Source organism: Hibiscus syriacus, unplaced genomic scaffold (genome assembly GCF_006381635.1).
Source record: "Hibiscus syriacus cultivar Baekdansim isolate YM2019G1 unplaced genomic scaffold, ASM638163v2 tig00112206_pilon, whole genome shotgun sequence".
In the NCBI taxonomy this organism is placed as follows: domain Eukaryota; kingdom Viridiplantae; phylum Streptophyta; class Magnoliopsida; order Malvales; family Malvaceae; genus Hibiscus; species Hibiscus syriacus.
In genome coordinates, this window is record NW_024063267.1 from 106,337 (window position 1) to 117,768 (window position 11,432).

General features: G+C 32.9%; 3 protein-coding genes across 4 annotated transcripts; all 3 read right to left on the minus strand.

Annotated features, from left to right (window-relative positions):
• Positions 1-29: 29 nt before the first annotated feature.
• LOC120175412 (proteasome subunit alpha type-7-like) lies at positions 30-2,211 on the minus strand. The gene is made up of 3 exons (XM_039182035.1): positions 1,979-2,211; positions 1,440-1,854; positions 30-403 (listed from the first exon to the last, which is right to left on the minus strand). Exons 1-3 carry the CDS (start codon positions 2,149-2,151, stop codon positions 233-235), a joined length of 759 nt encoding a protein of 252 aa, XP_039037966.1. The 5' UTR covers positions 2,152-2,211; the 3' UTR covers positions 30-232.
• A 4,215-nt stretch (positions 2,212-6,426) lies between these two features.
• On the minus strand, positions 6,427-8,509 carry LOC120175382 (exosome complex component RRP41 homolog). 2 transcript variants are annotated; one of them, XM_039182010.1, is made up of 11 exons: positions 8,402-8,509; positions 8,280-8,326; positions 8,132-8,192; positions 8,008-8,046; positions 7,864-7,931; positions 7,499-7,577; positions 7,373-7,409; positions 7,026-7,142; positions 6,849-6,934; positions 6,671-6,760; positions 6,427-6,550 (listed from the first exon to the last, which is right to left on the minus strand). In XM_039182010.1, exons 1-11 carry the CDS (start codon positions 8,462-8,464, stop codon positions 6,503-6,505), a joined length of 735 nt encoding a protein of 244 aa, XP_039037941.1. In that variant the 5' UTR covers positions 8,465-8,509; the 3' UTR covers positions 6,427-6,502. The 2 variants fall into 2 exon arrangements, with proteins under 2 accessions (XP_039037941.1, XP_039037942.1); XM_039182011.1 differs by lacking the exon at positions 6,671-6,760 and having other exon boundaries at positions 6,428-6,550.
• Positions 8,510-11,108: 2,599 nt separating this feature from the next.
• Positions 11,109-11,432, minus strand: LOC120175484 (chaperone protein dnaJ 11, chloroplastic-like). Its single transcript, XM_039182110.1, has one exon. The coding sequence runs from the start codon at positions 11,430-11,432 to the stop codon at positions 11,109-11,111; it is 324 nt and encodes a 107-aa protein (XP_039038041.1).

Genomic DNA, 11,432 nt, shown 5'->3' on the forward strand with positions numbered 1-11,432 from the left:
AGGGGTTTTTGGATTTTAGAAGTTTGGAATTGAAATAAAGAGAAATTAGTTTTTTTCCTTTAAATTATAATATATGAAAATGTGCAAACACGAGTTGAACAATTACATCATATATAAGCACTAAAAAGAAGAAAATATAAGTCTTGAAAGTAGCTAAAACTCAAATCGACATAACCAAATACGTTTCGACCGCAAAGGGATGCCCGGGGCGATGGAGATACGAGACATCAAACTACGTTTCTTTAGGGGCCGGGGCCGGGGGCTTCTTTGCAGCCTCTGCAGCTGCTTTCTCGGATTCAATCTCAGCAACAATAGCATCGATTTCGGCTTCTTCTAGTTGCCGCAGTCCATGCTCTTTTGTCATCACGGCTACTTCTATGTTCTTTCCACCACTCTCGACAACCTAATTGTTAGAGAAAGAAAAGTGGAAATCAAAGGCTAATACATGATCACCAACCATTAGCAAAACATTATAAAATCACCATTGCCACTGAAAATTTTGTTCCACGAACACAATAACCAGTGTATGCGGAGCAATAGAACACAAGTAACCAAAAACAGGCAGAACTACATTTGACACCGAACCACATTATCATGACGAATACTAAGCAGTCTAGGCTCTAGATTGCAGCTCAGTTCAACTTTACACTATTTTGTTTTTAATTAGCTTTTGAGCTTTCTTATAAATGTCTCGACATCAAGTTACAGTAACAGCACTCTCAGAAGTTACAGCAAGAAACAAGTTGAGATAGTTTCAAATGGGTAAATTGTTTATGTACAACCAGTGGGATTGGGGTGGGTGGTGTTTGACTGCAGTTCACCCCTTTGGATTTGAGTGGAGAGCCGTTAGAGAGGACTTGGAGACGTCGGTTAATGGCAGTTCACTCGATTCTGTTTGGGCGGAGAGCTGCTGGAGAATGATGGCGACCGGAAGTAGGGGCACAGTATCAACTCTCTCTCCTCTAGAGGGATACTGTCATCCCCCAACCCCCGTCGGTTCTAAGCCCAAACCAGATGGGGTGAACCGTCATTGACCTGTCTCCAAGTCCTCCCCCAGCAGTTCTCCGACCAAACCCAAAGGGATTAACCACAATTAAAAACCACAAACCTCCATCCCACTAATTGTACATCAACAGTAACGATCAATTTAATATCTCTTTCTTTATGTCCACGGAATGTTCATGCAACGCGGTCAGTAACTCATATGAGCATTCCTCTATAAACCATAATATAAACACATGAAACACTATACACACAAACGAAACACCGCGTTTTATAAGAAGAAACAGCTCCACGTTAAGTATAACTAATGAATACTGGAGCAAATAGATCACACAATCTATTCGAGACAAGCAAATCCAATATAGATCACATCGGTTTCGTTAATGTAAAACTACTAAACCAAAGCCATTCATGCACAAGTGAAAAGCAAAACTCACTTCAAGCAAAGCGCGAATCGCTAACTTCACCGTTTCCTGTCCAGAAGATTCTTTATAATTCTTCTCCAGAAACTCCCTCATCGAATTAGAGTTTCTCCCAGTTGCATTAGCTTTCCAAGCTGAAAATGTCCCAGATGGATCGGTCTGGTACAGAGATGGAACACCGGTATAGGGATCAAACCCGATGATCAACGTGGAAAGACCGAATGGCCTAACACCGCCGCTCTGCGTATACTTCTGTTGCAGACCAGCAATGTATCGTGTTATATATTCAACAGTTACAGGATCCTCAACCGTAAGCCTATGGCTCTGGCATTCGATTCGAGCCCTATTAATCAAGACTCGAGCATCGGCTTTTAAACCCGCGCAAGCCAGAGCAACATGATCATCCAAAGACACGATCTTTCTAACGCTTCTGTTAGTACAAACGATAAATAAATCACGGTAAGCACATAATTTGAAAATCCCATCATTACAAAAGTGGCGATTCGATAGATTAACCCTAATTTGAGAAGATCGTGTGAAAGGGGAATTTGTACCTGGAGTCTTGGAGCTTGGCGGCAGATTTTTTCTCGACGCCGAGGACGACGATATCGGTGCCGCGGACACCGACTGCGGCGTTACCTTTACGGACGGCTTCGAGCGCGTACTCCACTTGGAACAAATGACCATCAGGGGAGAAAACTGTAATTGCCCGATCATATCTCGCCATTTTTCGGTAAGCTTTTTCTCTAAATAACAAAAATTAGGCCTTTGAAAAGGTGAAGAGAGGAGTGATTTTAACTGTGAGAACTTGGGGGCCAAGCCAAGACACCGAGAAGACTGCGTGCCATGAAAATCTTTAAAACGACGGCGTTTAACTTACTTTTATTTTTGGGTAAAGTACCTATTTAGTATCTAAACTGTCAGTTTTGATTTATTTCAGTATCTAAACTTTCAAGTTTTTCAAAACCATACCTAACGTTTTTCATTTTAGTACTCCACAGTTAAAAACTTAACGCGTTTAGTACATGAACTATCCGTTTTGATCCATTTTAGTACCTAAACTTTATATATTTTTTAAAAATTTAACGTTAAATTTTGAACGATGAAACCAAAATGAAATAAAAACTAAACTTTAGGTATGGTTTTATAAAATATTGAAAGTTTAGGTACTAAAACAAATTAAAACTGATAGTTTAGGTATTAAATACTTAATTTACCCTTAGAATTAATTGTGTAAATATTATAACATTGGACCAAAAGTGTCTTTCCTTAGAATTGTGTAAATAATTTGATTAATAATTATAAAAGGTCCCTATACTTTCCTTTTGGTATGGATTTTAGTCCTACATTTTGATGGATTAAAGTACACTATAGGTCACTAAACTATGTAAAAAGATCTTTTTGGTTAGATATCTTTCAAATATTACAAAATGATCGTTAAACTTCTTGAATAGTTACAAAATAGTCCCTATAATATTAATAGTAATACTTTTATAAGTTTAAGGATTATTTTATAATATTTTGATAAGATTAAAGACCTTTGTATAATATTTTGATAAATTTTAGTGATCATGTTATAATTATTTAGTTAGTAGTTTTTCAAATGTTATAAAATACATATTCCAAAAGGATAGAAGATTAGAAATTATCAAATTAAATTAGTAAAGTACAATACAAATAATTAAATGATATAAAACTAATCTTTTTAGTTAGTAATTTTTAAATATTATAAAATAATTATTAATATATTTTAAAATATCACAATACACAAATTAATCACTAAAGAGAAAAACAATACCATATGACAAAAGGATTAAAAATTCAACCAAATAATTTGATATAATGATATATAAACAAACATAATTGTCGATGATGAACGATAAACATCATCAACACTAACATAAAAATTCATATAACAATGAATTAATGATAGCATGTTGACAAACTGACTTTATTATGCCGTAACCGTGACATACCACTGGCGATTGTAAATATCTATCAATATAATAGAACTAGTTCAATATTTCCAAACAAGTATAGATCAACAAGATAACCAAATAGAGGCTAATTATAAAAACCAATTCTTCTTCTTCTTACTTTACGCTACGTTTTCTATAAAAATACAAATTTTACTTAGATTGAGCTCAAGATCTCCCACTTACTAAACGAGGTGCTTTAACTAACTGAGTTATCAGAGCTTGTTGAGCATCGTGTATTTATATTGTATCGGGATTTGTCCCTTGATATCAGAGCAACTTAAACAAATATTTAATTGATTTTCAATACATTTAATTCAACTAAACTTGAAAATGGTTTGATCAAAAGAGGCTCAATATGTTTGCTTAGGCAAGCCCCGCTTGATAAAAGTTGGTCAATTTTTTTTTGGCGATAAAAAATATAGGAAGTATTTATTTGAGTTTAAAGTCGATATTGAATGGTTGACAATCAACTGATTTAGTGGGATGAGTTATTAGATTTCTTAAGCAATGTCAGATGTTTGAATTTTGATTTTTGCATATAAAGCAAACTAAGCTGGGAGGGTTACTCCATAATGAGCCTCTACAACATCTAATTCAGATTAGTCGGTGATCCTGTAACCTGACATTATTCATGTCTTTAAAAAATTATAGAATGATCATTAAATTCATTGAATTGTTATAAAACGATGACTATGATATCATAATAAGTATAAAAATTCAATAAATTTAACAATGATTTTGTAATAGTGTAATAAAAATAATGATCATTTTGTGATAGTTTGTTAAATTTTAACAGTTATTTTATAATAATTCAATAAATTTAATTATTATTTTATGATATTGGAATATTTAATAAGTAAAACGATTATTTAAACAATTATTTACATAATTAGTTGGTCTAGTGGGATGAGACACTACATCCCTTAAGCAATGTAAGGGATTTAAATCATGACGATTGTAAATGGAGCAAACCGAGTTAGTAGAGTCGTCATTCCTTCTGTAATACCCGATCTGGATTAGTATATCAATAGATCAGATACTATGGTTATAAAAAAAAACTAGAAAATTAGTAACTACCATATGGGTTTACATGTTGGATAACGTAAGTGAAATTAATCATCCGAAAAGGACTACTCACCAATTAAATCCATTATGTTTTTGGTGTCATGAGCTGGCAAACTTGGGGTCTACCAAGAAAGGAAAAGTTAATTCAAATGGGTACCAAAAGCCATTTCATTTGTCTCATCTTTTATTTTTTTCTATAATTATCGATATTTAATTTATTAATCTAAATAAGATAGTATAAAGTTATATTATCAAACAGGTCCTTAAATCTCTTACATATATTCACATTGTTAAAATTCGTACCATAGCTTTATTTAAAAGACGTGACACTATGATTTGACTGAATTCGTTATGTATTGTGTATTCGTTATGCGTAAATAATATGGACAAGAGAAAGAAGAAGACTGAACAAGTTTTGCTAGAGAAAATAATCCAATTTAGGGTTTGATTACCCCACAAGCAATTATTAGAGCTTTCGTTAAAAGAAAGAGTTGGTCCATACTTAGTAGTGATAATTCGAATAAAAAAAGACTCGAGTAAGTGATATAAAACTATTAAAATTCAGAGCGATTAGAACTCTGAAATACCTCGAAAATTTTAAAATTCAAATTAAACTCTCTCAAAAGGACCAAATCTAAAAATAATAACTAAAAGGCATAATGCAAATAAATACCCCTAACGTTTGGTAGTATTGTCAGATTTTTTTGTATTGTTTTTGCTTTTGGAACATTTGACCCCAAACGTTTCATTATGGGTCGAAAAGAACATTGATGTGGCGTGTCCGGATCATGATAGATGATGACATGGCACTGTCACGTTAGATTTTTAAATAAAGATTAAAATATTATTCTTAATATTTATATATTTTTATTTAATATTTTTTGTCCAATGAGATAATGATACGTGTCAATACCATATTGGTTTAAATTTAAACCAAACAACCTCTTAACTACGTGATTTTACACATAACAACACACTGAAAAAGTATATTCTTCAATCTGTTACATTGTTTTGTATTGATTCTTCTTTTCAAGGTATCAATACCTACCGATAAGCTAAGTTTTTCGGTTGTTAAATATTTTAATATTTCTTCATGATTTCCACCTACAACATTATTATTACTCAACATTTCTGGTAGCATTAAATTGATTTTGTTAAGTTTCTTATTATGTTTCTGGTAATGTTGTATATTAACCGTATATTAATCCGCATTTCTTGACACTTCTCCCAAGCCAATGGGTTAGGGTTTCAAGATATAATCTAATAATAAAAAACATTTGCAACCCTAATTTCCCTTTTTCTAAATTCTTTATAGTTTTTTGTTGGGTACTTTTTAAGTTTTAAATTAATTAAAAAAATATTAATTTGTCAATATAAGATTCGAAGAAAAAAATCACAATCTATACTAACACTTTTAATATTTTCTTGGAAATAAATTCTAATATATATGCTCGTAAATCTAACTTTAAATCACTAATTTTGTGTATTGATTATGTATTACGAACATTTAAATTTTATGTGCTTCATATATAAATTTTTAGAAAAAGTGAACTAAAAAAATAAAAAGTATATGAACCAGGTACTCGTGATCCAAAAATGAGAATATCCGAATTATACAAGTACCTGACTAATGGGTACCCGGAGAATTAGGTATCCAATTTTGAACACCCTTGCGAAGTATGTCTGCAGCTAACTCAACTGTATGGCTAACTTGCTGTTGTAGTATACTGGTGACAATTCTACGATGTGAACTGGGCTCGAATCCCAGCAGCCACATCAATTTGTTTTTTTTATACAAGACAGAACCACTCCATCACATGGGCTGCCAAATAGATAACTAAATGAAAAGGGGTCAATGTCTTTGAAGCAACAATGTCTTAATTTTTTTAAAAAAAATAAGAACGTCTTAAAAGTTTAAAAGAGTTCTAAAAACTACGTTTAATCTCAATGTCAATACAAGAAGCCTTGAAACACAACAGACACTAAACCACCCATCTTTCGGTTACATATTTTTCTTACACTGCTAATATAGATTTATAGACCTCGTCGATACTCCAGTTGCTTGGTATTCTCTAGTAATACCTGCCGAGCAAAGCAATCGACGTTAATCTCAAGTTGCTAGGCACGGTTGCCATACAATTCATGGACAAGAAAATTTCAAAAGAAATGGAGGACTTGACAGATAAAAAGGAATGCCCTTACTTCTCTAATGTAGTTAGCTACAGCCTTGCAGCCTTCGACCGCAAGTCCCATGACGTTTTCGAAGATATCCACCGGTAACTTAGCATCCATCTGTATTTTGGCTTAGTCGATAGTCTCATGTAAACCAAACCCGAATAAAAAAAGTGAACAAGAGAACGGAGTCATAGCAAGCAAAAACCTGAAGTAGAGTCACTTTGTCCAACTTAGGCAAGATCCCCACGGTGACATCGGGGCCTCCAGCACTGTCTTCAATGTAGTTCAAATCTGCATATTCAACAAATATTAATTCAATTATCCAAATAGAATAAAAGAAGAAAAAAGGAAGTGGAGGAAGAAGAAGAAGAATTCGATTGACCTAGCAGAGGAGTGCTATTTAGATACCCAGCACTGCAAGAAGTGACGATATCACGCATTGGGATCCCAGCATCAGCGAGGGCTAAAGTTGCAGCATTGATACATGCCGATCTAGTTCCTGAAGATACATTTATTTTTCTTATGCTTCTTTTTTCTTTTATGCAGAGAGAACCAGGTAATAGAATAAAGAAATAAAGGAAAAGCACAGAACTACGTGGTCGAACTGTGCAATGGTGCCATTAAAACACAAGTTGTTGGTTGGGGTGGAGAACAAAGTTGCAGTTGCATAATATGAAAATGTAAACTAAGCCAATGATCAACAAGAAGTTTGGATGCGCTTCATTTTACCTCCATCGGCTTGAAGAACTTGAACAAATATATCTATCTGGTAAAAAAATGCGAGTAATCAAGAACAACTCAGAAGAACAGAAAATAAATGCTAGCTGTGGTATATAATTAGGGTATAACTCGAACCTGAGAACGAGGCATTAGATGAGTCAAAATGCATGCCTCCATGGTCTGGCGGATGACAAGAGATATCTCTGTCGAACGCCTAAACATAGAAAGAAAGATCCATGTCAACGAGTTATATAACTTATTCTTCACAAACCTAGTATCAATCAACTTATCATGCATAAATACTCTGTAATTCTAACATCTCCGTGTGAAAGACATCACCGTTGACACTACTAGAACGCCTTTAAAAACATGAAAACGGGCATAATTCACTTGTCTCGATCCAATGTTCCACAAATAAATCATTCCTCCTATCGGATTGAACACATTGTAGTCTAACTTTAACATCATTATAAAAACTAGAAAATAGAAAAATAGTTCACCTGTCACCCTTCGGTTTCCTCATTCGATCTCCGGTACTAAAATTAGCCATACTGTATTCACAGCGCACCTGATACCCATCACATATAATCAAATTCGAAGTCACAACTACAACAATCGGACATACAGACGTATAAGAACATTACCAGTGCATGGTCATTAAGTTGTTGGCTCCTATTTTGCACCTGGAAAACAGATAATCAAATTCAGAAAAAGAAAAGAAATCTCAATGTGAAGATTTCCATGGAAGCCATGAAATCAAAAGGTTACCTCTCGAGGGCCATACACTGCTGCAATGACTTTGGTGTTGCCCATCTCAAAAACAGCAGAGCTGTGAATATTAAAATAAGAAAAACAAAGAGAAAAAGGCTGGGAATTATGGAGATAAGTAAAAACAAGTAATGATTTCGGTGCTTACCCATTAGCTTTGGCGACGGTACCGATCTCTGCACGAAGTTGTCTCATCTGAGAAGGAGAAAACCAATGAAAAAAAGGGTAATGAATCAGAAGAAAAATGAAGAGAGGAAGAGGAAAGATTACTTCCATGGGACGGCGACCGTCCAATCGGAGACCTTCGGGGCTCACGTATTCTGTCTTCGACATTAGAGACTACCTACAACGACCCAAGTGCTGATGTTTTAGGGGAAAATTGACTAAATCCTTCTGGGTTTTTGCTTATCGGTGGGCTTGGGCCTACGTTTATACTAGTATCGTTGAGATTTTTTTTTTTGAGGTCAGTCTTAGAGTTGTTCAGATATAAAATTATTATTAATGTGGACAATTACAAGACAATCCTCAAGTAATAACAATTCTTTCATCGACACCAAATTGTTAAGTTGTAACCGTGGTGATGTCATGGAGCGTGCTCATATCAAAATTTAAATTTTCTTCGATTAATTATTTATTTTATAGATGGTCTTCGATTAATTATTTATTTTATAGATGATGTTCATTCTAAAATTTTTTGTACACACTTTGAAATCTAATTTTTCTTCGATTAATTACTTATTTTACTAACGATGTTCATGTTGAAATTTTATTTGTACCAACTCCATTTAAAAATTTTATGTTGTTGGCATATATGTGTTCACTCTTAAAAATAGTTTTGAATCTACCACTGCTCACTGCTCCTACCATCTATGCTACGGCACTGTTTTATATTTATAAACTTGAATAAAAGAAATGAATCAAAAGTGAAACAAAAAAAAAATGAAACAAAAAACTAAAGTTTTTAAATGGTGGTTACTAAAATAAAATAAAAACTAAATTTTAAGTAATGTTTTAAAATATTGAAAGTTAGTAATAAAATAGATCAAAAGTGATCATTTAGCTACTAAATGTATAATTTACCTTTATTTTGACCTTGAAAATCCCGTGAAAGAATTGCAAAAGCATGGAAGAGGGAATAGAGAGAAATAAAACTATAATGCTGAATTCAGAGATAGAATCAATATTTTATGTTAATAGAGTAAACTTAAACTTAAGGGAGCGAACTAAAATTTTAAAGGGTGAGGAAACATATTTTCAATGGAAAATACATAGAAAATTTTAAAATATATAAAAATTTTAAATTAAAAAAAAACAACTGTCCCCACCCGCCCCTCGATCCATCCTAATGATGATTCTTTTTGTTATTTTTATTCTATTGTAAAATTGAAAAAGTATCCTAGTTATCATTATTTATGGGCCATTAAACATTAAATGGTAGTTCAAATGTCATTGTGATGTGATAATTAGGTATGAAATTGGTGTAAAATCTTTTAAATACTATATAAGCGGAAGACAAGATGTAATATAGGAAGATCAAATACAATGATGATTTAGTCACTTAATTATAGTTCTTTAGGTATGAACGAAATATTATAAGATAAATTATGTATTTAGTACTTAAATTGTCAGTTTTAATCTATTTTAGAATCTATATTTTTATTTTTCAAAATCATACCTAAAGTTTAGTTTTTATTTCATTTTAGTACCCCATTCAAAATTTAACATTAATTTTTTTTTAAAAAGTAGAAACTTAGGTACTAAAACGGACCAAAACTAATAGTATAGTACTAAACACATTATTTTTTAAATGAAAGGTATTAAAATGAAATAAAAACTAACTTTTAGGTAAAATTTTAAAAAATAAAAAAAAATAAAATACTAAAACAAACTAAAACTGATAATTTAGATATTAAATATGCAATTTAACCAATATTATATTCTAACACATAAAAAGAGGATTCATAAAAAAAGTAGGTATAGATATAATGACGAATCAAGCCCTTTGCTTTTTGAAAAGAGAAAATCTACCAACGTTTGGATCATTATGAGTGTATTTTCTTGCCATATTAGTTGGTTGGGTAAAGTACACAAATGGTCCCTTGATTATATGATACTATTTTGTTAAGTCTCTCAACTATTAAAAGTTATAAAATGATTAGCTGACTATAGGACGTTACTTTATTGAGTCCCCCAACTATTAAAAGCTACAAAATAGTCATCTTACTATCCATATGTTACAAACTTGTCCTTTTTCGTTAAAATTGATGATCATCTGAACTAGACATTAATATTCTGACTGAGATATGATAGTCGTTTTAAATTTTGGGATCAGATTTTATCATATCTTAGTCAGAAGGTTAACGTCTAACTTAGATTGCCGTCAATTTTTTAAGAGAAAATGACGAATTTATAATATATGAATAGTTAGCTAGGTGACCCTTTTAATGGTTAAGGGACTCAACAAAACAACTCCCTATAATCAATATATCATTTTGTAATTTGTAATAGTTAGAGCATTTAACAAAACAACATCATAGTCCATGGACTATTTGTGTACTTTACCATAGTTGTTATGTAGTAAAATGGTTACTTTCACCAAATTTTCTCACCTATCAACTATTCAAAATATTCTTAATATCATCGACAATATTAAATAATGTACAATTATAACTCTTCGCATATCTATATGAACAATGACGGATTTATAGGAAAATGCGAAGAGTTACAATTGTACAATATGAATATTTGTGTTGAAGAGGATTGGACCTCATGATATCTACTTATAGGTCCTTAAATTGAAGAGAAGATATCATTTGGACTAATTTAGAAAAGAAATTATATAATTTGGACTAATTAATTAAAAAAATGTCCTTAACTGGAAGATGGAACAGTTGAACAGGTACATATCCAAGTTAGAAATTATGCTTAGCTTGTGCATGGACTATTATTAGTACACATGATTAAACCAACAAATTAACTACCAGCACTGGTCGGTCTCCCAATTCCTACCACTGTTATAACCACAAAACCCCGACGCAGACGCCGGTGTTGCGGAGGAATAAAACTGGACGTTCCGTCGGTAAAGCTTCCGGTCATAATCCGCACGTTTGTTCGGGTCTGATAAAGTCGAATACGCCACATTGATCTTCACGAATAGGGTAGCTGACATTTCTTTCTGGTTCATGGACACGACATCGGGATGACACGTTCGCGCTAGTCGTCTATACGCTGCCTTGATCTCGTTCCCGTTCGCACTCATCGGGATCCCAAGAACTTCGTAGAGTGATGTGGATGAGGCCAT

What these genes read in the sequence shown, in the direction of transcription:
- LOC120175484 (XM_039182110.1), bottom strand. Translation starts at nt 11,432, where the DNA reads ATGGCCTCATCCACATCACTCTACGAAGTTCTTGGGATCCCGATGAGT.
- LOC120175412 (XM_039182035.1), bottom strand. Translation starts at nt 2,151, where the DNA reads ATGGCGAGATATGATCGGGCAATTACAGTTTTCTCCCCTGATGGTCAT. An exon ending in GCCAAGCTCCAAGACTCCAG is followed by an intron (nt 1,855 to 1,978) that starts GTACAAATTCCC and finishes TTGTACTAACAG; the next exon opens with AAGCGTTAGAAAGATCGTGT. An exon ending in CGATTCGCGCTTTGCTTGAA is followed by an intron (nt 404 to 1,439) that starts GTGAGTTTTGCT and finishes TCTAACAATTAG; the next exon opens with GTTGTCGAGAGTGGTGGAAA.
- LOC120175382 (XM_039182010.1), bottom strand. Translation starts at nt 8,464, where the DNA reads ATGTCGAAGACAGAATACGTGAGCCCCGAAGGTCTCCGATTGGACGGT. An exon ending in ATCTAATGCCTCGTTCTCAG is followed by an intron (nt 7,410 to 7,498) that starts GTTCGAGTTATA and finishes TTTTTTTACCAG; the next exon opens with ATAGATATATTTGTTCAAGT. An exon ending in TAGCTAACTACATTAGAGAA is followed by an intron (nt 6,551 to 6,670) that starts GTAAGGGCATTC and finishes TTTGCTCGGCAG; the next exon opens with GTATTACTAGAGAATACCAA.